The following is a 26,745-nucleotide window of genomic DNA, read 5'->3' as shown; positions in this document are numbered from 1 at the left end:
TAACTTCTTAAGTCTTCTCTTTTAGTAACTTGACCAAGCAGATGCATCAGGTGCATAACATGTGGCAGATGTATATCTTTACCCATTTGGAAGTTACCTACTTGCCTTCATCATCAATGGTAAAAGACTCGGGACCTTTCAGTCATCCTGTGAAAATTCTTTGTCCACTCTGAAGCTTTTTATTCACTTGCAATGATCCAACTAAGGCAGGAAGTGGCTTTTCAAAACTGTACCAGATGAATTATAAATAAGATGCAAGAAACAAGATAACATTAGACTATAAAATTATTTGAAGGGGAAGTATCCAAAGATACTAGTAACAAGGTATTCTCTTTTTGTAAAGATTTTGTTAAAACTATTAATATTTGTTAAAACTATTACTTCAAACTAAATTAACAATTATGTGGAGCTTGCAGGACTAGACTAAAAAGAACACAGACTTTTTCTGAAATTGATACAAACACAAGATAGCCATCATCCTACAGACTTTTATTCCCTGCCATTAGTCTGAGATCTACTAGCAATCTCTCTACATTTATGTATGAATATTGCACTAGTCAGCATTGTTTTGCTTGAAATTTTCTTGTTTAAAAAGTGTTTCTATTTTCCAGTTTTGTATGACAAACACAATCTCTCCTGCATATGAACTTAAGTACCATGCTTTATATGCTCCTGCAGGATGAGAAGTATAGGAGAAGTTTTGAAAGCACAGGTATTTCCTGGCAAACACAAGTATGCTATCAAACTTTAAGCAGGGGAATGTCCATGAACTGTCCTGGATCAATGGGAGATGGTAAAAAGTAAATGCTAGCAAAAGTTGCAAGGACTGCAGCTGGAAACCACCATGCTGGGAACCTGAGAGGAAAACAACTGTATACTCATGCACATACGGGAGGATGGCAGGAGGAGAGTACGAAGAGTCTTTTTTTTTTTTTTTTCTCCAAAGGTTAAAAAATTTCAGTGCTAAAAATTAAGACTGAAGGAAGACAAAGCAGACTGCAACACCTGGCTATTCCTGCCATGGAGAGGAGTGGCCTGGCTGCTCCATGGGCAGTAGTACTGTTCTCCTGCTCTGTCTCTGCACTAGAGCTCCTCTGTTCTCTGGACAGGTGATCCAGCCCCTGAACCAGCCAAAAACCATAAGGTTTCTTTTGCCAAGTTGTATTTCTAGTTGTACATAACTGCTGTAGGCAGAGATGCAAAGCCCAATTACTTGTGTGGTGAGCAACGTCGCTGACTCTAGTATCTTTAAAGCCTTTTACCAACCTTACCCTGGCCGAGTATTGGAGTATTTGCTATTAACAGGTTTTGCCAAGGGCACACATAGTCATAACGTGGTTGTTGCACCAATGAAGCTATGAGGTCGCACATGAATCAACCTTCAAGGAACTGGTCAAACCATTATCATCTCTTCTGCAGGGCCACAATGCCCAGGGAAGTGCAACAGAGATGTCAAAGCAAACAGCAAACTAGCTCCGTTCTACCAATTCAATTAGGATTAAACTGTTTTTAACACAAAGTAAGTAACTAGAAAAAGTAAACACGCATGTTTGCAGAGAAAACCACTAAAAAGCATTTAAAGATAAAAGGGGCAAAAGGCATTTCCTGAGGACAGAGCACCTGGGTATCACCTCCAGCCCAGGACACTTCCTCAGTGCATTTGCCTCGTGTTTCTGCAAGAGGTTTTATTTTTATAGGAAGAAACCACTCGCCCGTGGGCTTTCCCACCCAACTAAGGTGGGACATCACCCACTGTGAGCCTGCGGCTGTGCTCCCTCTATGGCGGAGTCGGTTCCGTGAGGGGAAAGCCCCGCTCCGGCCTTGCCCGCCGTCTTCGGGAGGGCAAAACACGGCGGGCCCCTGTCCTCGGCTCTCTCCGCCTCCCCCACCGCTGCCCGCCCGGGGGAGACCTCTCCCCCCGCACCGCCGCCGGCCCTCACGGGGGCGGGAGGACACCACCGCCCTTCCTCCCTCCTTCCCAGCCCAGCGCTCACATGGCGTCCGGGCAGGAAGGAAGTATGTGTACAGATTTGTATGTGGTTGGTTTTTTTCCTTGTTGTATTTGAAAGCATGGATTGGTTTAGTTTTTCTGTGTTATTCTTTACCAAAATCAGGAGGCAAAACTAGAATAGGTATGCAAGAATGACTGGAACATATACACTGAAATGTATCTGTTGTTCCAAGCAAATCTTAATTTATGCTTCAGGCAAGCGGCATCTCCCCACACGATTTATTGCTACAAGGAAGTCTCATCTGGCATCAAAGTGATCAAAACACAAGCTTCAGGTAACAGAAAAAAATAAACACACATCACAGAACTAAGTATTGCCAACTTCAGCTTTAATAATGGAACCATCACTTTTTTTGCCATTTAGGTAATAACTTTAAGGGGAATAAAAACTTCCCTACAAAAATAAAATTAAACTTGTCAAAATTATAAATAGTTTAAATGTTTGTTTTTAAAGACATACATTTTAACGTTTCCCTGCATTCCCCCTCCTCCCCCCCCCCATATCATTTAATCATTCTGGTACCATCATATAATGAAATGAAAAAACAGTTTTGCAACAAAAGCTCTGACAGTTCAATTTGATGCTAAAATTAGAAAAGAAAAACTGACTAGGCATGACCATCTCTTTTAAATTAAAGCAGTTGTAATTGCCAGTGTGTAAAAAAAAAAAAAAAAAAAAAAGAAGAAGAAATTAACCCCACACACATCTTACAATAATTAACCGTGGACTAAGACAAAATTAAAATATGTTTATTTTGGTCCCCCACCCCCACCCTCTTCACCCCAAATCAAGACTCATAGTGCATACAACACTGAGGTTTTTGGCTAAAGTAAATGCAGATGCGCCTACTTAAAAGACTGATAGTTTAGTTCAAGTAAAAACAAATTCACATATTTTTATACTCCACTTTTAAACTCAAACAGTGTTTAAATCCGAGCAACAAATGGTTCAATATTGACAGCGATTATGTAATGATTACATAGTTATGGGCAGATACATAAATCAAGTAGATGTTAACAGAATACCCACCGACATGCTGTTGCATTCATAGAAAAACAAACTGTAACAAAACATAAAAGCATTCCCTGAACCATTATAAAGTGTCTCACTTGAGGATAATGTTACTAACTCACACATGCACTACAATGTTACATGTGAAATTAAAAACCAAACAAGATATGCCTTATATATACTTTATAGTTAGTCCTACTCTTAAGTTCTCTTAACACTTTAAAACATTATGATTGTCTCATTAAGCTTGCAAATTTTTTACCAAAAAAACCTGTGAAGAGTTTAAGAAAAAAGTCTTACTAAGGAAAGGAAACAAAGGCACAATTACATCAAATTAAGGGGAACAGAAGCATCTTGGAGTTTCACACAGTATCCATTAGATGTCACCAAAGTTTTAGCAATTCCTTTGGAATTTAAAACGAATACCCTAAGAGTGGAGGGAAGAAAACCTCAACTTCTGCTCTTAAGTCTTTAGCACTCCTCCACCTCCCCCCAATATATAACTCATTTCCTCTCTGGCAAGATAATGACTGAAGGATCAGTTACTCAAATCTGCCTCATGCTTCTATTGCACACCCACTTCTTTGGTTTCTTTTGAACATGCTTTTTAGATAAATAACTCTGAAAGAACAACAATTATATTTACAGTAAAGTAAAAAGTTTTCTTGCTACATTTTTCCTTTTTCCTCAAAGGAATTTTACTTGATTCCTTAAATCAAGTAAATCAGCAGTCTGCAGAATTTGGTAATCAGTTTTTCAATTCAGAATTTAAAAATGATAAGGAAAAAAACCTTCTGAATTACTAAGAGCAAGAGTTACTAAGCTCAGTCACCAGCGCAGCAAATAAATGTTAATTTTCTGCTAAGCTGGAAACATGAATAAGAAATTCTACTTTCTTTGCCTGACTGAGCCTTTAACAAAGAAGCAGAGGAAGCTATTTTTGCCTTTCAGATATGATAATTCAAAATTATCCAGCCTAAAAATGGTTCGCTGAGCCAGAGGAAGGATCTGACTTACAATAAAGACCAAATGCATCTGTAGTTATAGCTTATGTCAAAACACTTGCTAGATGGGTATTTCTCACAGATTTATCTAAGACACTGACCACTTTCCAGAATTCAAGTAAGCAGCTTTTTAGCTTTGCTGCACTTCTCAAACCTCCACTACACATTTATGGAACCAGCTTCTCCAATAATGACTTGTATGTGCAGCTCCATTTCCATTCTTCTTTAGCTTTTGCCTCTCATTCCTTCCCATTATTTCTATTATCTTTATTTCTTTTCCAGTGTGGATTTATGCAGTTAAAAAAACCTTAAAACTTACTCACAATATTATAACATCCTAAAACTTTAATCTTGTAGAATTAGTATTTTAACTCTCCTCTGTATAAATACTATTTCCATTTAAAACCAGTCGTCCTGTCAGCTGATAGACTTCTCCTCCCTCAACTCTTACCTTCTTTTCAACTTTCTCTTTACCTTCTCCAGAAAGACCACTTCAAAGCCTTCCACAAATTTCACAGAACAAACCACAAGATCTCATATGCTTTCCATCTATAACAGTTCTCCCACAAATTATACAGTAACTATTTGAACACAGAAAGGTAGTGCAAATCAATTTCATCTCAAAGATAGTGCTCCAACTAATTCTTGTCCAGACAGTTTTAGTCATCTTTTTTTTAACTCATCAATTTGCACACCCTTACTTGTAAAGCTACCATTAAAGCAAAGAAGAAAAAAATAAAATCTTATTTCATAGCATCCTAGAAAATTGATTACAGTTTCACAGCTTGCACCAAGATAACTTGGAAAACTCTCTAGGCAGACAGAGGGTTGCAAACTGTTGTACAAACATGCAGAATCCCTCACTTGCGGGTGCAAGATGCTAAGTGACCTGGCTTATGGAACTAAGTCTATAGCAAAATTCAGGTACCCTGGCATCACAAAACAGTCTTCTGAATAAAGAAAACTACTCTCTGCTGCTCTTTGTACGTTGGGTTTGGCATGCTATATAGACATTTGGTAGTGTGCATTTTTCCTGAGTGTCCTTTGGCCCCCTTTTAACCAGGTTTCCACACCCCACCAAGGGCTTCTTCAAGTTTGTCTCTGTAAGCTGCATAGCGCTTCTTTAAGATTTGCAGTTGCTCGTTTTCCTCTTTGTCCAGTATACGCAAGAAGTTTTGCAGTTCAGGAATACTAAAAGCTTCCCACTGGAAAGAGGAAAAGAGAAAAGGATGGATGAGATGATCAGAAAATACACAAATAATTTATACATACATCAGACACTCAAAACAATTTCAAATAGCAACAGTACCAGGCACCCTCCTTGCAAATCTTAGGGATCTGAAAACGTTTTACTCTCTTAAATTGTTTTTTGTTCTGCAAATAACAATGGGTCAGTCTAACCACAAATTAAATGTTTAGAAAAGGAACAAGATAAATATAACAAGAAAAAAAAAAATCTACTTCCAAAAAATGAATCGTCTTGTCAGCACAGATCAAACAGGAGCCCACTCATTCATGAAGTTAAACAAACACACAAAACCAGCATGAGTGTAGCATACCATGACTTCTCCAGTTTCATGCTCACGTAGAACAAAACTGAGCATTTCTGTTCTGGGGCCTGCCACCAGACGCAGGTAGAGGGGATGTTCTCTGTCTGAGAGCTTGCATGTATAAACTGCAGGAGAAGAAAATCACAGTAATTACCATCCTTACTAATGATGTTTCAAACGTTTTGGATGATTAACACTAGCTTATGTTAGAAAATTTCAGAGATACACATCTGTAGCCACAAAATTCACATATTCTATATGCTGTCTATGTACAGGTTTTGAGCAAATGAGTTTTAGGGAGAATGTAAGCAGATGACTGTTGGTAACACTACAACTCACACAGGAATGAAATGGCTTCTAGTCAACACAGTGTGTCATCTGAATACATGCAGGGGGAAAAGCACAAGAAAAAAATACAATAGCATTTAAGACATCACAGCTGTGGTATCACCATTCTGATACCTTTTCCACTTAAAATCTCATACACAAAGTCTAAAAGACAACTCCACCTGCCTAACATGGTTGGTGTGCCTGACAGCCAGAAACATCTGAACTCCTGAAACTGCTCTCAGTGCCCACAGAAGAAGGCGGATTCTACGTGCAAGAACACAACGTTGGCAAAACACACTTTTCACTAAAATACCTTTTGGATCTTCTGGTATTTCCACACGCAATAAACAACAAAGTTCTCGCAGCAGTCAGTGCACTGGGGGACCCATGTGCACTAATTAACATACATGCCCATAATGCTCGTCACCTCAAGAGCTGCCTGCCAATACAAGGACTTCAGGTATCACAGATGCTGGTTTCTTGTTTTAAAAATCTGTCCTGTAATTTAATCTCTGCAGCATATCAGGCTATCTGAAATTTAGAGCCTGATAAAGGGCCATATTAAATAAAATGGAAGTGTGTCCTGGATTCAGCCGGGATAGAGTTAATTTTCTTCCTAGTAGCTGGTGCAGTGCTGTGTTTTGGATTTAGTGCAGGATAATGTTGATAACACACTGATGTTTTAGTTGTTGCTAAGTAGCGCTTATCCCAAGTCAAGGACTTCTCAGTTTCCCATGCTCTGCCAGCGAGCAGGTGCACAAGAAGCTGGGAGGGAGCACGGCCAGGACAGCTGACCCCAACTGGCCAAAGGGCTGTTCATACCATAGGGCATCATGCTCGGTGTATCAACTGGGGGGAGCTGGCGGGAGGGAGCTGGGGGGGGCCATCACTGCTCAGGCATCAATCAGTGGGTGGTGAGCAACTGCATTGTGCATTCCTTGTCTTTTCTGGGGTTTTATTTCTCTCTCCTTTATTATATTCCTTTCCATTACTATTATTATATTTTTTATTATTATTATAATCTTTTATTCTATTTAGTTATTAAATCGTTCTTATCTCAACCCATGAGTTCCACTTTTCTTCTGATTCTCCTCCCCATCCCACTGGGAGAGGGGAGGAGTGATCAAGCAGCTGCATGGTGCTTATTTGCTGTCTGGAGTTAAACCATGACAAATGCACTGCAAGGCACAGATCTGTGTAGTGGGTTTAGCAGGTTACCTTGTGAATTATCCTGAAATATCCCCGAATCATTTACTCTCTCACACATGCTATTTTTCATAAGGAAAAAAGACAAGAAAGGGCAAGACTGTCATCTCCATTTATCAGAGTTCTTTTCCCCTGTTTATTTCAAGTATTCCTACAGCACAACTCCCCCCACCCCCACCCCTCAAACCCCTTCACTACAAAAATGCCAAAAGCCTAACTTATACCTTGGTCTTCCTTGTGACAGCGTTTATAAAGTGCAAACTTCGCAGGGTTGTCAGCCACGAAAAACTTCTTGAGCAAGGCCTCAATAACTTCACGAACAGTATTGGTGCTGCTGATGTGAAGGGTATTCACGCAGCCGTCCGGCAAGTAAAAAGCAGTTTCATTATTGCTGTGAGCACACCTCCCCTGGCTCTGGGAAGACTGCACAGTGATCGGTCTGCATAGTTCCATCTGAACTTTGATGAAGCCAGTGTAAATCCCATTTGTGTTCTGCAACAGGAGGAAAGTATCTAACTGTTAAAATTAGTAATGACCAGTTGTGACGTACTAGTGGAGCAGGCAGATTAAAATGGTCATAGCAAACACAATTTAAATGCCACTGTAATACATGATGTCTCGTAGGAACGATATTGTTTCAATACTTCAGACATTTATTCTTTCTGGTATATCCACTGAACATTAATTTTTTTCTTAATAATAACTACTGAATTCTAAGAGTATTACGATCTCATCAAGCAAAAGGCACTACAAACTAGTGGTTAAGTTCTCACATTAGGAGAGAACTATGAAGTGAAAAAGACCACTAACGTATCTTTAGCAACTGATTTTATGCAGAAACACAGAAATTATCTCCCACACTTTATCTGCACTTGTCAAATTAGTCTAAGGCATTTAGATGCTCAAACCCTGTTGCAATTAAAAAAAGAACCAGAATAAAGGCCAATCTAATCAACATTTCAAATTATTTATTCCAGTTGCTTCTGAAAGACAAAATGGCAAAACTGATCAAACCTTACTGAGCTAGAAAACTTCAGACAATCTGGTTTTAGGCATAGTAAGTCCTGACCCACAGGCAAACACATAACAAAAATCTTTTTAGTACACAGTCGTACTTACATGGTTCGGGACATAATGCAATTTCAAAATTTCCATACACTATACAGCTACAGGAATACATAATGTATCAGAAAATCTGGACAACGCAATGACTGAGTAACAGCTTGCTAGGCAGATAGATGTGAATCTTCTTAGTATGGTCTGCAGTAGGCTGGACTGAGTCTTAGACCTGGTCTACAGTCCTTGGAAATTAAAAGTCTACATGCATTCCATTGCCCTCTGAGTTATGGTGGCAGGGGGAAGGAAGTCTCCTCATGCTGAAAACCTGTATGACTACCCTGACAATTAGGTCCCCTATAATAAATATGGCATGTTTTAACTCTTCTCATTGGTTGAGCATCTTTACCAGAGAGATACCTGATAAAAATTTATCTACACAAACAAGATAAATGTATCTTCATGTTTACCAGCTGAGGGTTTTCATCTGCCAAATTTACGTCTTCGTGTCAACTGAGAGTTTATCTTAAACACGTTTCAAATGACACATACATTTGTTTCTACTGCAGTTTATTTCAATCCATATAAAAGAACTATGTGGATAAAAACATTTCAGACATGAGATTTAACTTCCAGATTTAAGAGCGAGCCTCTTACAAAGCCATTAAAACAGAGACAGTTTCATATGTAAGATGCTGAGGATAAAATGATTCACAGTGCACTGCAAAGTTACAGTTCAATTGGTCATATTAAAAATTACAGGAATACTAACAAAACTTACCAAGGTCATCTTTAATTTATCAGTGACAGATGAATTATAGCTTTCTATCTTCTCTTTAACTTCTTCTTTACTGAGATAAACATGAGGTTCTCTCTCCTTCTGAACATCCTTCAACAACAGAGACAGCAGTTTTAGAAAACAAAATAAAAAACAATTCTTTTATGGCTCTGGATATGAGCATTCTGAGTCCAAATGGTAATTATTCTATAGAGGCTCAACATAGAGTAATTAGCTGTAGAGCAATAGAAGGGATTAACGTGTTAGGCAAATGAAATGGAACACTTGGACTGAACGCAGACAGTTAAATCAACACACCCAAAGACACTTGTGTCCTCCTTTTGCCAACTGTTTTCATTCAAATATTTATCAGCAATATGTAAAACAGCTCAGCTCATTTTATGGCTTGATTTGCTCATGGCAATGCTATGCAATATTAAGAATACAGTTGCAATTTTCATGAAATATTACTTAGGGCAGAAATGGGTATTTCTAAACAAATGAAGAATATATATGAAAACAGCAGCACATACTAACAAGCAACACCAACAATCCCTGTGTGTGCCAACAACGTAAGAGCATCCCTGCATTCCAACGTGACAGACAGTGCGTTACGCAGAGTCACCAACTACAGCATGAACCATCACAAGTTAACTCTCTAGCTATATAATGTTACACCAAATTCATGTTTTTTCCATGGGGAAGGCCCTATTAGATTTTTCAACTGCTGCTTTTATGAGCTTGCTACGGATTTTACATGCAGCAGTAAAACCAATCCCTGGAGTTGGATTTTATCCACACAAACATTTGTTCCCAATCCGTATTCCTGCAGCAAACTAACGTTATAAATACACTCCAGTTTCCACCACTAGCACAAATGCCATATATAGTATGAAAGAGTTTCAGCTCTCAGCTTTAGTGATTTAAGACCTCACTTAGAAAGGGAGAAGCTTTGAAGAAGCTTGAAGCTTTCAGGGTACATCTGAATACACAGGAATATACATTCACTGTACAGACAAACCATCAAGTCACAGCGTTCCAATCTGTCCTCACAAGCACATCCCAGCGGAGTTTATCCTAAGAAAAGATTTCCCTGACTTCAGTAGCCAGGCCCGCATCACAGTCTGTTGGACACCACTCAGCACACACACCTTTGCAGGCATTTCAGTTTGCCAGAGGTGACCCCAAAGCTGAGCACTTTTGGTGTGGAACTGTAAATTTCCATTCACCAGACAGAATCTGCAAAACTTTTTCTGTCTCCTAATTTAAAACTAGCTAGTTTTAGCTCTTTGGGGCTTAGTTTTGCTTTTCCGATATGGTATTTTACTAAATGACATGCTGGAGCGGACTTTTTTCCCATAGCTATAAAAAGAAAGGTGTGGTCTGAATGGAGAACTGAAAGCAGAAACCTTGAATTCTGATCTGGGCTCAGATACTGATTTCCTGCATAACACAGAGAACGTACCTTTATTTCAGAGGTCAGGAAACCAAGGCAAAAAGGAACAACAGTAAAATACAAGTCTCCTGTTAGTTCCCTAAGCACAACTCTTAAGATTGTGTAGCATCTTGCACAGTTGCCAAGCCCCACCTAGTCTATTACAAAATACCAAATTACTAAACATTTTCAGAATTCCAAGTCTATTCTCACTAGCGAAGTTAAGCTTTCTTGCCCTTCTATTTTTCATCTTTCCCCTCCTCCAAACTGCCCTAATAATGACAGATACAGCTTCATCTCCCCAGAGGCTCTTACAGCTTTGTAGTGTTCTGTTCAGGGGCAAATTAATGGTTATAAAACAAACCAGGCACAGGAAAAAAAAAAAAAAAATCCAAGTAGTAATTTTTTTCTTTGAAATCAAAGTAGATGTTATTTATTTTAAGCATGAAAACATCAATATCAAAAGCAACAATCCACAGTCAGAGTCTGGAAATACGGGCACTCTAAACGTTGACTTCAAATAATGTTGGAGGAGTGGGCCGAGACAACCTCAGCAGCAGATACTGAAGGGACAGGGAAACAGTCTGCAGGCCTCTGGCCATAAAGGTCTGACAGAGCATTTGCCATCTATATGGCTGATTTCAAGAACCCAAGCTTTAACTTGGAATGTTCCTCATCTGTGTAGCTGCAGACAAGCCCCTTCACATAGATACCAGCTGGACTTCATACCTCTCCAATCTGCTAACACTATTGATACTGAACTTCCAATAATGGACACCTCAATTTTAACATTATTCCATTGCTGACTGTTCAAGCAGGTACCTCTCACCTACCCTGTTGGAGCAGATTGCCACAATTACTGAAGTCATCCACAGCATCCATCATCATCATCAAAAAAACACTAACCAGAAAAGGAAAACACTCACCACCTTTCCTATGGTCAAACCTCAACCTTTGTTAAAACACAAACCAAACAAATAAACCCCACTTCATGTTATTTTCTGTGCATCTCAAAAGGTTTAATTTCACAAAAAGGACTTTTAGTAACTGTAGACAAAAAGAACCTACTACCTTTAATGGCATAGGGTAAGTTCACAAGACTGACAACTAGAAAACAACCTGTATGCATTGTTAAAAAAAAAAAAAAAAAGAGAAAAAACTTGGTAAACAAGTAAGTAAGTATGAACAGAGAGCAAGTAACCTTCTCCTATTTTTCATATAGGAGAGTTTTCATATACATTTCTGTTCTCCAAAGACAACAGTTTTTCTAGCAAAGTGCTAGAAATTTGGTCAGGTTAGAAAGGACACAACCCCATACAATCACTCTAGTCCTGTGGACTGCCGTGGAACCAGGAATGACAAGCGAAACCCAAGCACAGCACCTAAGCAAGCTGATTTCTGACAGACTCGCTCTGTGATGCCCTGGAGTCAGGTCTGTAATGTGTATTTGGAGAATACAGCACCAAATGCTAAAAAGGCTCTTGATAGAGCCAAATGCATTTGCAAGAATGGGCTTGAGAGTGCCGGAACGATGGAAACAGTGGGAGGAAAAGGGGTGGCTGCGTATGCTGGTGATGAGCTAGAGGCAGCAGCTCCATCAGGCTGGTGGTGAGGAGGACAGAGAAACAACTGTTGTTCAGAGTAATGTCAGTCTCCTCAGGTGTGGCTCTGCTGCAGAGCTGTGGGTCACTTGGGCATCACTGGGGGAGCTGTCATTTCCTCAACCAAGTTAGACATGATTCCCTACTTGAACATACCACTGGAATTTGCACCTTCCTGAATTGGTGCTAGAGGCCAGGCAGTTCTGGCAAAGTTCAATTAAACACACAGAAAACAGAGCCCTGTTTACACAAAAGAGATATCCTCCTTCTGTATTGTCAACAAACGTAGCTATAACTCATGCTCTAAACAACCAAAGCCTGCACCTCAACTATTTCTTACCGCATGCAGATTATGCAAAACTATGAACTGAATACAAAAAAAAGGACTACTAGGATTAAAACATTAAAGAATAGACCCAAATTAATTCAAGAAAAACGCTATACACAATAGACAGAAACGCTATTTACTTCAATGATCATTTTCACTCCAGTCCACCATCCCTGACCCTCAAGACCACAGACAGAGAACAGTGGAGTTGTCTGTCACAGGAAAGGAAACATTATCTATCCCATTGGAAACCTAAACCCAAGATCTTCATGAATTAATCTGGAGATTACCCTCCTGATCCCAAACAAAAGCTCAAAACACTCCTAACTGTACACACACCAGGGCACATTACTACAACCAAGCAAACAAAAACTCCTCGATAGCTAGACACCAGCACGTATAGAAAACCACACGGCTGCCACACAGACTGCAGAGACAGTAAATCCCACATGACTCAGGAGAAAGCCAGTGAAGGAATACCTCACTGAGTTTATTACGAAAAAGCCTTGGCCCACTATGAATCACTGGGTCAGCTGCTCTCAGTGAGTATCAGTAAGTAGCACACAAACATTTGAGGCACCTGTGTATTTTAATTTTCCTAATTATATTTAACCAACATGCAAAGAGAAGCTGAGAAGTTTTTTCCCCAACCTTCCTGGAGCTGAATTGCTCTCAGTATACAGTGGCACTTAACTTTTGCCATACAGCTTTGTCCAGCCATGCCTTGAGTTGAAATAAGTAAGTCTTTTTTAACCAGCTTACTTAGGTTGGTGGAGGAAGACTTGGCAAGCTCATTTCCCACAGTTCTCTTATTTCCTTCTGTACTTGCCACCTCATAACAGGACCCACTAAAAGAAACTCTGTTAACTCTGCTTAGGTCCAGCAGATCAAATTCCACTTTGTTATCTCAGCAGGTAAATTTATTACCTGTACAAGATCTTGAGTCAGCCAATACAACAGCAGAGTAACAGCAGTGATTACCTCACCTCTACCCTGCTTTACAATATGCTTGTATCACCTTGCTCTGAAATGGCCACCAAGTGGCTGAAGCCACACCTGCTCAGGGTGGGACTCCCGGGAAAGCAATTACTCCAACCTCAGCTCTTTTAAACAAAGGAGCAAGGGCATTTCAGAGGTGAAATTTAGATGTTACAGCCAAGTATGTCTATCATTGGTTCTGGTGACAGTTCTGCCTAGTGTGGTGAGAGAAGCCACTCTCTGTCACCTGGTGGCTCACTCAACCCAGGACAAAAGGTGCTTTTTCCACTGTGGCCCTCCTGTGCCCCCCAGTCGCGCTCTGCAACTCCTGGCACAGCTCCTCAGAGCCAGCACATTGCTGAGGCGTGAGGGGTGGCCTGCTCCAGCCAGCCAATTCATCTCTAGGTCAATTCAGATGCAGCTGATTCATCTCCAGCTCCCTAGAAAACGCCCAGCACACACGCCTCACAAAATTTGTATGCTGGGAATTGTGAAACTGCCTTTCTTCAAAAGTTAGGCCTGATGATGAGTTTCCTAACCACAGATCCTTGCATATGTCACAGCAGCAGAGAAGTATAAGCACAGTCAGCAGAGCAGTTCACACTGTGTCTTCTTCTGTCAGCCAAGACCTAGATGTTGCTGGGCTTAACAATGGTACTTCTGGGTGCTAGTGTTTGAAAAGGAATTTTCTTTATAAAACAACGCACAAACATTTCAGTGTTATTTTCATTTAAAAAAAAAAAATCAAACCTAAGTTAGGTGTGACTCCTGCATCACTTAGCTAAATAATATTCTCAGTAAAGGCTGCCATGTCATCACCCCTTCCTCCTCCCAGCCCAATTAAGTGTGTTTTCCTCAGAGCTCCTGATCTCCTTTCATTCCCTGCTTTTCATGTTATCTGCTACTTCCTCAGCCCAGCACAAATGTGAAAGATAAAAACTAATCTCAAGGAGACAGTCGAATACATCAGAATCCATGTAGATGATATATCTGGGTCCAAAACGCCACTTCTAGTCTGAGCTATTAATTTCAATGAAAATCATGTTGCCCTTCACAACACTTACAGCACACACCATTGGCGGCCATTTGTATTAAAGCCATTTCTCAGGTCAACCAAACCAGCATTTCATTCTCAAATTAAATTCCTAAGCAACAGCTGCCAGTGAGAGGGAAACGAGGCAAGTGCTTTCATTTTCCCACGGGGAATAGCTGGTCTTTCATTAGAACTCATGATGCAATGCCTCTTCACAGTTGAGCTTCCTCTCAACAAAAAGGGCAGAAAATGTTTTTTTCTTTATCACCTCCACCCCCCATGCACATCTCATTTATTGTATCGCAGATGTTTAGAGAAACAGCACTCTTCTTGTATAACATTTATGCTCAGTATAAAGCTCCCCAGAGACTAGCTCAGAATGAATCCTCAAGGAACACAACTAAAACTGCACAGATTACTATTAAAATGAACTGCAAATCAAGTTATGGTCCCCAAAAAAGAAGAATCACATCACATCTGGGACTTCCATAAAGTCCAAGTCTCACGGTTACTGCCAAAACCTAGTCCAACATGCAGTAAGAGCGTGCTAAACTCAACAGCTAGCAAGCTGCTATGGGATGAGGCTGAGAAAAAAAAAATCCACAAAGAAAACCCCAAAACCATGAAGAAGCCCATTTCCTCAGGGTCCTTACCTTGAGACAGATGCATGGCTTCCCCAAACTGCTACTACAGGCTTCTATTTATGGAGGAATATAAGAAAGTCTCTCTCTTCTATCTAATCTCCTATTCTCACAAAACTTCTAGAAATTAGCATCTCTTGAGCAATGGGGAAGGAAGCTCCTCTTAACATTTCAGCTTGACAGACAAAGGAAAATAAAATGGACGAAAGGTTAACCTATCCCAGGACTATATTAAAGTATTTTCATGAGAAATCTAAAGAATCAAAGACCTGTGGGAGCTCAAGCCAACTATTTAAGCCATGTTAGTCCCTATCCCCTGCCCCTCACATTTCATACTAATCCCACACATATAGTGACCCTTGATTCAGTCTGATGAGTGAAGATACCCTGATCTTGCTGTGAACTGTGGCCAGGAATAATTCTTGACGTAAAAGCACCGAGGCTTTGACAAATGAGAAATGCAGCCTAATTCTACATTAGAGAGAAAAAAAAAAAAAAAAAAATGTTTTCGTCAAAAATTGCAGCTAATGCACCTTACTTACATCATGTTTGCATTAAAAAAAGGATTTAACCAAAAGTGCTATCATACAGCAAAAAAGCTCAACAGAGAATACAGGAAAGAAAAATGGAGAAAGGGACTTCTGATCTCAGTTGTTGCTACTTCTACAACAAAGAACACCCTCCTTCCTACAGCCTGCCAGCACTTGCACAGGAAAGAAATAAATTGAAACCTTGCAATTAAATTATTTTGAAACAAACATCTTGCTTCTTCCTCACCCTAACTCTCCTGAGAGCAGGGCAGCTTTGCCAGCAACAGCAATTTCTCCTTCCATCCCAGGGCAAGCCCACACTCAGAAGATGTGCTCTTCTTTCATTTGAAAGCCTGAGAACCACCAGGTAGAGCTACTGGTCATGTCCATCCATGAACAGTCAGATACACCAGTAGCCAGAAAAGGTACAGAGAAGACCAACTGGGGGCAGGGTGGCCAGGGAGAAGTATCAGCATCCAAGCAGCTCCAAGCATTACACCCTCTCACATAGCTGTGCCTCGAAAAGTTTGTGTCCTCCTGAATAGGGTGAGGTTGCTCTCTGGGTCAGGGAAAGGGGAATTTTCTGACAGGAGGGATGTGGGTAGAATAATCTCTGTATCCTCTTTAGTACCTTTTGTTTCCTGCAGTCAGTGTGATCCAGTTCCCACCCCTATCAGTGGCACACAAGGCAAGGAAGCAATCTCTTTTTTTAGAAAGAGATTTTGTTGTTCTAAGCAAGTTTGGCTGACCTGAGTCTTAAATAATTATCCTGAGCGTCAGAGTGAGTTCAAGAACCTCCTGAGGTATCAAGAGAAGCGACGCTCTCCCAAGTCAGGTGTATGGTGCATTCAGTCTGGTATTCTGCCTCTGACAGCAGCAAAAATAAAGGCTATTTTGAGCGAGCGAGCACGTGAGCCTTTTCTGCAACCTCTCTGCTGGCATCCACAAGTGTTGTAGTAGGAATTCAGAGGGCACCTCCCTTCTGAGTCTGTTTAGCGTCCATTTATGGACCTGGTGTCTATGCAAGCACATAAACCCTTTCTGAACCTGCCGATACTGCCCATCTCTACACCTCCTTTGGCAGTGAGTTCCAGAAATTCACGACTGTAGTGTCAAGAAGTACTGCCATCTGCTTTAAATTGATCTTCCATTAAGACAGAAGACAACCGCTGTTAAATAGTGTCCCTTATTCCTAATACGGCAGGACCTGGTGAACCTGAGTTTCACGCTCAGCTTATACATCACCTTTGTGATTCTGTAAACCATGACCACTCACCTCCTTTTTTCTTCTTCGAAGTGAGGAGCCCTGGACTTAGTAGTCTTCAAGATAGCTGCTCCATCCTCTCAATCATTTTAGAGTAGAGTAACTAACTGCAGTAAGCCCTTCCTGAGATGTGGCAACCAGAGCTGCATGCAGAACTCACGACACAGGGGCACCAAAGCTTAAGTGCTTTTTGTTTATTAATTTGTACACCACAGGTCTATGAAAAATCTTTACCCAAGATACCTGTGATGCAATGTGGTCTCTCTTCCAGGGCACTTCCACAGTCATTAAAGAAATCCCCATTTCTTTAATTTTAGCATAATTTTACAAGGTACAGGCATTCTTAATAAGTAAATACTTCTTACTTTCAGACTATTTTCAGTTTTTCCCAAGTACCACCACACCGTGTGGCTTGGCGTGCTAACGAAAGCGCTGAATGACAAAGGGTAAAGTAAAAGCATTATGGCTCCTGTCTGACCTCTCTGATATAAACACTCAGATGTTTACATGGTGAATATTTTGAAGCAGCAGAGAAACAAAACAAGAACTCTAATTTCCCTTTATTCCTCTTAATAAATTACTTTCCTTCAAACAGAGGCAATATAAACACAGTCAATGTTCAGGCACTGTGAAAGGAAGGCTGGAAAAAGGAATCTATTTGTTGGTGACATTAACATTGCTGCTTAAGTTTCATTTAAGTTTATCATGACCTCACCTCTGAAAACCCCTAGTTACAAACACTGTCATACCCTATATGGCTGTACTTTAACTACTGGCATGCAACCCAGTTTTAAAAAGCTAGTCATCTGTTTAAAGTGAAAACCAACTGTATGAAGAACAGTATCTGAGGCTTGGCATTAGATTTTGTCCACAGAGACACAGCAGGTTTTACGCAGATTTGTACTTCCCCCTCCCCCCATGTTATGACATATTTTTAAAGCAACACATTACATGATTTAATTAACATTTCACAGCTGTTTCTATTTTGCAAATTTCAGCAAAACTAAATGTAAGAAACATCACAAACAGTAAATAACCTCCTTCAGGTCTCCTCTCCAGGTGTGTGAGTTTTGACTGCTAGCTATTTAAGCAGATAAGGGGTTTAATGAAGTAAAATGGATTACCAGCCTCTGTGACCTGTCTGCTTTTAGCAGTTAGGAAGCAAGCTCATAAGATGACGTATAGAATACTAATTAGTATATCTTGAAAAGAAGGTTAAGTATGGTCTGGATCCTGAGCTATTAATATAGTTAGCAATCAGACAATTAAGTAATATTAGGATCCTGGGTCATTACACCACAGTATTTGCACGTGACCCTGCAATGCAAGAATCCAACACGCCCCACCTAACAGAAGGCAGGAAGAGGTTGTCTGCAACAACCCCTCAGGCCTTCAAATGCAGCTATCTACATTTTACATTAAAATTGGAATCAGAAACAAACCAGCTGTTCCTGGGGAAGCAGAGTGTGGGAAGAACAAGCCCTGTACCAGGCCAAGGCGTGCACTCTTCTCCCCATGGGTACTGCCGGCACTTCTCAAGTCTGAGGCAAGCTCAGCCGCAGGATTTCTCTCAGCAGAAGCTGGCTGATGTGCTGGCTTTCACCACGTGCATCGAACACCATTTCATCTTTAGAGCAACACTGCCTTCCTGGGTTTGGCTGGGTAGTTCAAGGACTGTGTCATCAAATTATTTTTTAAGTCTTTCAACAAAACCTGCCTCTATCGAGAAAAGGCAAATTCGCAACCAGGCCCAGCTTCAGGGCTGGTGTTAGAAATGGTGAGCCTGCACATGGTCACACTCCCACCAAGTGATTTTTGTTTGGATTTCTTCTACTTTAAAGAAAAGGAAAAAAAAACCAAACCTCTTGAAAACTGCACAGTAACAATTCTCATCTAGGAAACATCATGTAACACATTGGCTCTTCAGACAGAACACAACCCTGACAGTGTTTCCCTTATCATGGACACATACAATGAAAACAATGTCCTTCAAAAAGATGCATGGTCTTCTTAAGCAAATACTCGTCATGGGGGGAAGTTTGTTGTTTGAGGAACATACAGTTCCCTAAAAAATTCAAGAAGTTACTGTCTCAGTCAACTTGGTACTTATGTCATAGTTGAAACTTTTCTGATAGGAAAAAGCCCTCCTCTACCACACATGTATCTCAAAATCCCACAAAATTTAGGAAGTACAACTATTTTTCAAATAAAATTCTGCATTTTAAAGGCCTCAAAAGCCCCTAACAATACCCTTGGGGGTGATGTTAAAAGTTGTAAGCAATCCCTGCTACCTTTAGTAAAGTATACATCCTCCAAGTCAAAGAAGCCAAAGTATCTTTGTATGTTGAATATGATCACAATAAAACCATCATATGCATTTACAGTCAACTGATGTAACTGCTGCTTTATATACATACACATCAAATGGTAAGAACTAAAAACTAACTCCGTCTAAAACCTCTGCAGCTCTCTTTCAAGAGGACAAGCTAGGTTTTAATGAAATAGGCCCATTGGAAACATTTTTTACACCAACACTACCTCTCTCACTGCACTTTGTGGAATTAGCACTCTACACAGCTTCCACAGAAATATTAAAAAAGGAATCAGTCTCTTCAGAGAGGCATCCAAATTAGGTATTTCACAGTGTAGACAAAAGGAGGCATACCTGCAGTCCAGCCTGCATGAAGGATTTCCTTCTTCTTTTACACTCCAGAAAATTTATATCACCTGGTACATTTCATTAACAGCTAATATTGTAATGACTGCACCCTGCTGTACAGCCTCTTTATATTAGCATGTTTTATTAAAAATAGGGAAGTATCCAAAAGGCATTTCTGAAGCAGCACACTATAATCATTAGCTTTACCTACTACTGCCAGATCTGATCTGGCAAAAATTCAGTTCAGTATTTCAGGAAAGAAAAAAGGAGTGGGGGGCAAACTAGGCGACCGTCTCGGCACCGTCATCACGTACTACCATCGTGTAAACTTACATTGACCCTAATGGTAGGATTTTACCTTTCTCTTATATCCCCAGCCTTAAGAGGTCAAATGCTGAAAAATAAATACCAGAACCCTTTAGTCAATTATCTATCTCAAGGCTGTAGCAAACAGGAATTTTTTAGTTTTCCCCCACCTTTGTTCAATTTTACTGGAGTTCCAGTCTGAACTTTCTAAAGCTTCAGAGCTCAGATTTGATTGCTGTTCTAGTAAGAAGGAAAATGGAGAGAGAAAAGGCTTGAACCAGTCTTGGATCCAACTTTGCTGCAACTCCCTGGTTTAAGTTATTCTTCTCATCTTGCAGATGATGAATGCAGCTGAGTAGCTTAGATGAGAAGAAACTGGCAAAGGCAGTGGGCCGCTGAACCTTAGCCACCCAGCCCCATGCCACCACCCACTAAAGTCCACATCCTAGTGACCCCAAGCTCACACTGGTAAGGTGGTACTCAATCCTCAGATCTCTGCATTGTCAGGAAACCAGTCAATTGATTCAGCAAGATTATGCCCCGAGTAAACTCATCAGCATGGTGATGAATACCTGCTTTCTGAGGGGTTTTAATCCTTTGATTTTCTACACCCTGTTTTTATTACTCACACATACGTTTAAACAGGCTACCAAGCACTTCAGCTGTGAGCTGAGTGGGACTGACAAATGGACAAGTTTATTCAAAACTCCTATGCTCTCTAAAGACAAAACACACTACTACCATTATGAAAATGGAAAACTGCCACCAACTTACTTGACTCAATCCTCTTTGCAAAAATACACTTGCTGCCTAGTTTCAGTATGGATTTGTTTTCCAGAACACACACACACACATTTATTTCTCACAAAGGAATATAGATGCCTCAAGTTGTAGACATCCATGCTGGGACAATTTGAAAGATTACTGCTTTTAGCTGTATGCCTGTTTCTCTCTCCTAGATGCTACTGCTGCCTCAGAAACCAGCATCAGCTGTCACAGTTCTCATCCAGTAAGAGACCCACTACCAGGCTGCAGATGACAAATCCAGGAGGCTCCTTTCTTAATTAGGATGAATATAGTATTTTTTCTTTTTACAGGTGAAAAAGAACATGATAAACAAGTTGAAAAGAACTAGCAAAGGAAATTGGACGTTTTGGTTTATTTTTGTACCAGTAAAAAAGGCCACAGACTATATAAACAACCATTAAACAAGTCTGCAGCATAAGAGAACTACGGTGCAATAAACACTTTACCACACAAGTCCCAAGTTACCCAAACACTGTGCTAGACTGGTGCCATGTATCAGCAGACAGTTTACACCATTAACATCTCCAGTGGTGACACGAGCACGCCGCTCCCTCCTGATCAACTCACAATTTCTGTCTCAGGGTAGACAATTCTGTAGTAGTGAGTCACTTCATAATCACAGGGCAATTGTTACAATCAAACTTTTTTTTTTTACTGACATCAATAAAAGAGTGGGGTGATACCAGTGCTATTTAGATCAACACTAGCAGGACACAGTGGAGAGAGGAGAACGGAGTAGGAGGTCACAACAGGTAGGCTTTCAAGAGAGGTGTGAACAGAAGACTTTAAAACAGGTTAATGAATATCCCACTGGAAAAGCTGGATAAACAAACTTTTCTTCTGAGGAAAGGTCAGGAGAACAGCAATTAGGCTGCACTGGAGAACAGGGCTCGCTTGCTTACAACCTGGTGCTATGGCCTGACTCCAAACACAAGCTATTTTGCCATGCTGGAGAATGGCCACCAGGAAACCAGAGAAGGGGGAAAAAGATTACATGCTTTGTTCTTAAGCACCAAATGGGAGAATGTGTTGATTTTACAACAAAAAGTTCAAAAGTTGTTCTTTTTTTCTTTCCAAACAGCTATTTCCCTGCTTTTATGGGCAGGATGTTGCAGGCACAAGGAAACACTGCTGCTACTCCACCTTTCCTTACGCCCAACGTCTGCTTCAGGAAATGTAATTATGAAGCTCATGAAGGCATGAGATCTATTAGAGCTGATACGCATTTCAGGTGGAAGAAGGAGAGAGCCTACTAGAATTTTTCATAAAAAAACCCACTCTTGTTAATGTGAAAGAGAATAGGGAGAATTGGTACCCACCATGCCCTCTGAAAAAACACTCTCGTAAGACAGGACACATTAAAAAGGACAGGTCACCTTATGGACAAGCGTGGGATAAGCTGAAAACAATAGAATCGAAGTCTCCTCAAATAATCAACAAATTCTGCAAAGCAAAACCACAAATTACTTGCCTTTTATTAAAAGTCCTTGAAATACCTTCATTAATGTTTCCTATACTTTAACAGAAAATACTAAGAACCTTGATGTTTAATTCATGTTTTTAGGCGGCAAAATAAAGCAAGCAACCCAGTATCAACTCCATTTTGACAGGGGATCAAAATGAAAGTTATTTAAAAAAAAACCTAACAAAACTAAGCCATCACCAAACTGGAAACACACCATTTACTTACACTTACAAACTTAACTTACCAATTTATACCTTATTATACTTATCTTATTGGAAGTTTACCAATCTCTGAAGCCATTCTTCGCTTACAAATATAGACATGCACACTTGACACTATATAGTCAAGGGGAATCTCTTCCAGAAAAAATAAGAACATATCTGGAACTTCTGACAAACACAAAAGCATTAGTCCTGTAAACAGACCAGTCAGTTCACATCCACTCTTCCACTGAGCATATATAACACAGGTCCACTAACAAGATGTCTCTAACTGCAGACTTGCCATGTGTGAAGGACTGCAGCTTTACACACTTCAACCAAACATGTAATGAATTAAAATTTTTTTTATCTTCTGTTCCAAACCTGTACAGGCAATTTAGTCTGAACACTGAAATTCAACCGAATTTCTATCAGTAGATCCTTTGTGTAACCTGATTACCAAAGCTCCTCAAATTAACAAACGTCATAGGTTCATGTAAAAAACTCTTCTGTAATGCCTAGTTGCGTGGGGTAGGGAAGGGGGACAGAAACATGCTGTTGTTTCCTATGCAGCGTCCTGGCCAGGCAGTACCCTATTACAATGCAAGGCACAAGGAACAGACCGGCAAACTGCAGACAACAGAACAGTGCAGAGAAGGTATTCAGATTTCTGGTTTTTAAAAGGCTTTCATTTAGCATCCAAACAACCATTTCCGTCTCACTGACTGGTACTGCAAATGCCAAAAGTTACAGTAACATAGTAAAATGTGTCACCTTTGTGCATAAATTACAAGGCATCCCTGAGCATAAGAGAGTTCTCTTTAAGATGGCAGAATCTGATCCTTGATTATTAGGACTACTCATTAGTAAGTCCTGATGAAACCAGTTATTCATGCAGTCATTTATTAGAGTAAATAATTAGTAAATCTTTACGAAAATCAGTGTAGTTACTTGCGTAGTGTCTATAAACATATCAAGGTGACACACACCGATGTCCATGTGTGCATACACACAGGAAAGATACATTTTTAGAAAAAGTAACATGGCAACATCAAAATGTGGAAACACAGGGACTTAAAGGGAGCTTGCTACATGTTTTTAATTAAATGGGTTTTATGATGCAAAGTGGGAAGAAGCAAGCCACAGCTGACTGTAGTATTATAAAATCAGCGTTTCAGAAAAAGAGCAGAGGCAACATAAACAAGCAAACTACAAAGAATATAAGCAATCCTAAGAAGAGATAATGTTGTGGGGTATACAGCTTGAGAAGCCACCACACCTCTCAGTTTTGCTTCAGTAAGCTGCATTTTGTTTGTGATTTCTCAATCTAGTACATCTTACTAATTTACATTATTGGAAAATTAATAAGAGCCCCAAATAGCTTACAGGCTTAACAAGACTAGGAAATACCACATTTCTGGTAAGTCATAAGAAGCTTAGTCCTATCCTAAGGAAAGACACTGATCAAAACTAGCAACAACTTGACATTACCAGTAACATAAGGAGAGCATGTTCTCCCCTCTTTGTACTCCTAAGCACTTCTACATGGCCACATAATTACACTAGAAATGAAGCACACCTGCTTCCAGCTACCCTCCCACACGGACATGCCATGTTTTGAGTTGTACAGCCAAGGAGCCTGCTCTGGGACATAGCTTCTCAAAACACCCTGTGCACCCGACAGAGGGTCAGGCATTGTGCAGACCCTGCACCGCAGTCCCCTCCTACCACCAGAGTCCCAGTTCCATGCCCCAAGCCACAAAGGATGAAGCTAGGCAAGACACATTTACATTTTCCAACAGAATTAACCCTACTGAGTGTCAGTTACGGAGCTGCCCTCCTCTCCTGCTCGGCACATCTCAGGAGTCCATCAGCCACCACTATTTGTTTTTCCTGCCCACACAGGGCACCTGCACCCAACCTGATTTCAAAACACTTCAAAGGGAATTTGTGTGTGTGTAAACAGGCAGGTGTAATGCTCTTGTTAATTCAGATGTTGCCAATAAAACAGGTAACAGAATAATTTTCACCATAGAAGTAGATACTTTTATGTATTGATACATGATAGGTAGGTGACCAACTGACTGCTATAACTGGTGAAACACTCGGAGCTGGTGGGTGGAGACTCCCTGCTGGCAAGCACTGAAGTACCAGCCCCTTGCAGTGTCTTCCCCACGAACTGGGGGCATCAAATGCACTCCTGTGTATTAGGACTGCTCACAACCTGCACTCCTACTCCCTCTGGGATCTCTTTGCAAACTACTACTGCTTAAAAGAATAATTTGCCAGCACAACTAGAGATTCCTGGGAATATTTTGCAAGTCAATTGTAAACAGTAGGCTCAGCAAACCCTTTCTAACCATTACACGTAACAAGGAAACAGTATCTCTGCACCCATAACCTCAGCATTCTTGCGTTTCAGTTTACAGTAGGTCCCATATATCTCTTTAATAGGACATTTTGAAATATCAAGTTATCAGGAATGCTGGCAATAAGATACTAGATCTTCACATTAACTTTTCTAACATTACAAGATCTTCCAGATCTGACTGCTTTGGTTCAGAAAGAGTACTCCCACTGAAGGGGCTACCGCTGCCTTCTACAGCTGTTTGCAAAACGTGATCTCTCTGCATTCAAAAACTCACTGATAGTTGCTGTCTTGATTCAAGCCGTTTAAGTGACTGCATGTTGCTAGTAGCTCTGAAATAGAAAAAGCACCGGACAAACCCAGTATAGTAAGATTAAAAAAAACCTACGAATTGACGTAAGAAAGCAAGCCAAAAGAGCACAGCAATCTTTGTTTAGATTTATAAATAACAGAATGCAACTCTCCCCACACCCATACAGACTTAGAAAGTCCCAATATCCAGCTTGCTTATTAGAAACAAGAGCCATCAAAATGCTGCCAAGGGACACCTGGCCCCTTAAGAGGCCTCTCATCTACTTTCTCTGCAGCTGGATAATGGGGAAAAGTCAGTATTTTTCACTCCTGCACTCAAACCAGGAATGAAAGCGAGTTCAGATTTTGCCATGAATACACACATAGTTTTGAGAAGATGAGGTTTAATCTAGGAGTCTTTAATTGTGTACCTTGGAATTGAAGTGCTGAGCAAGCATAGGTTATAAACTTTACTATGAACTTGAACACGACCACTAAATAATGGGTTTAAGTACACTTCATTGGAAATAAGGCTGTGGAAAGGTATTAAAAAGGCTTTCAGAAGACTAATACACCACACATGCAAGCGTCAAATTTGCAACTGTAATCTGCAAACAGATTATTTAAAAAGAACACAAACAATTACCTCTGTGGCACACAAGTATGTATTGACTGAAATTGTAGCAGACACCAATAGCCATTTTTTAGTTGATCACAAGTTTGACAAACGTTAAAAAGCCTGAGTCAAGGCTCACAATATTACGTATCAAGAAGACATTTTTCCCCTCTTAAAACTCCAGCCAAAACTGCTCCATTGCAGAAGAGGGCGAAGCTGCAGGGAAACAGTAGGTTTGTCTGTGATAGAAATTCATCGAAGCGTCTCTGGAGCAGCTGTGACTGCTAAAGGAGAGCTGTGGAGTCCAGGAGGATGACGGAACCAGTGGGGAAAGGTAACACAGGCACAGCATGTCAGGACCATGTGCTGAAGGAGATGCGTTTAGCTGTGTTTCAGAATTGTTGCTCAATTCAAGGACCACCTACTGTTTAAATGCATCTATCCTTTTGAGCAGCAGTTATACTTGTTCTCAGCAGCAACCAAATAAAACCTTAGAACAAACCAATTCATTTATAGTTTATCATCAGTATATTTTTCTCCGCACAGCACTATTTTCCTCACACACTTGCAAACATGAGCATTTCTAGGTGTTCTGTGGCAATATTTTCATCAAGCAGCTGTAACCATGAAGTTGTGTCTGCAAGATCCCTTGCTGCAGAAACAGGTTTCACCCCTGCCCTGAAAAGCAGTCTTAAGTACAAAAATATCCACAGATGATTGCTAATGGTAGGTTCTCCCCTTTTAGAGGAGCTGACTTGAGATGTGATAGTAATTAGGATTTGCTGGGTCACGAACATTCACATCTGCAAGCGAAGCAACTATGCACAGGATCTGTGCCTTCTCTGCAATGTGAGGTACACACAGAAGTCTGTCACAGCTGTAGACCTAACCAGATCAGAAGTAGAAGAAAGGAGCAAAGAGGGGGACAGGATGGGACACAAGACACTAATCAGGATCAAAACACCTGAACAGTTTCATTCCCATGCCAGGTGATACAGCAAGACTGGAAGAGCCAATTCCACCAGATAAACCCAAGTGCCATATCTGAGAAATCCTAGCACATACAAGATGCCTGCACAGCACTGGCAGGTATGTCAGAGGTTTAGCGGGATGCCTGCAACCCATCAAGTGGCAATGGGAGACCAGGCAGGATACACATCCCACAGTACCCAAAATTACACCAGATACCACTGGTTTAAGCAACTGAGTCCCAACCTATATACATCGACTCGGTGGTGAGCTGAACTGCTCTCAGCTCCACTGCCAGCATTGCCAA

General features: G+C 40.5%; 1 protein-coding gene across 3 annotated transcripts in view; it reads right to left on the bottom strand.

Annotated features, from left to right (window-relative positions):
* Positions 1–2,323: 2,323 nt before the first annotated feature.
* Positions 2,324–26,745, bottom strand: part of RASSF3 (Ras association domain family member 3) — a 99,081-nt gene continuing 74,659 nt past the window's right edge. For all 3 annotated transcript variants that reach the window (XM_074870491.1, XM_074870492.1, XM_074870493.1), the window contains 4 exons: positions 8,951–9,058; positions 7,338–7,605; positions 5,587–5,702; positions 2,324–5,232 (listed from right to left, as the gene is read on the bottom strand). In XM_074870491.1, the coding sequence (XP_074726592.1) occupies positions 5,083–5,232; positions 5,587–5,702; positions 7,338–7,605; positions 8,951–9,058 (642 nt within the window). In that variant the 3' untranslated portion in view covers positions 2,324–5,082. The remainder of the gene's footprint in view (positions 5,233–5,586; positions 5,703–7,337; positions 7,606–8,950; positions 9,059–26,745) is intronic.

This window comes from Strix uralensis, chromosome 5 (assembly GCF_047716275.1).
Source record: "Strix uralensis isolate ZFMK-TIS-50842 chromosome 5, bStrUra1, whole genome shotgun sequence".
NCBI lineage: Eukaryota > Metazoa > Chordata > Aves > Strigiformes > Strigidae > Strix > Strix uralensis.
This window is presented reverse-complemented; position numbering and strand designations above follow the sequence as displayed.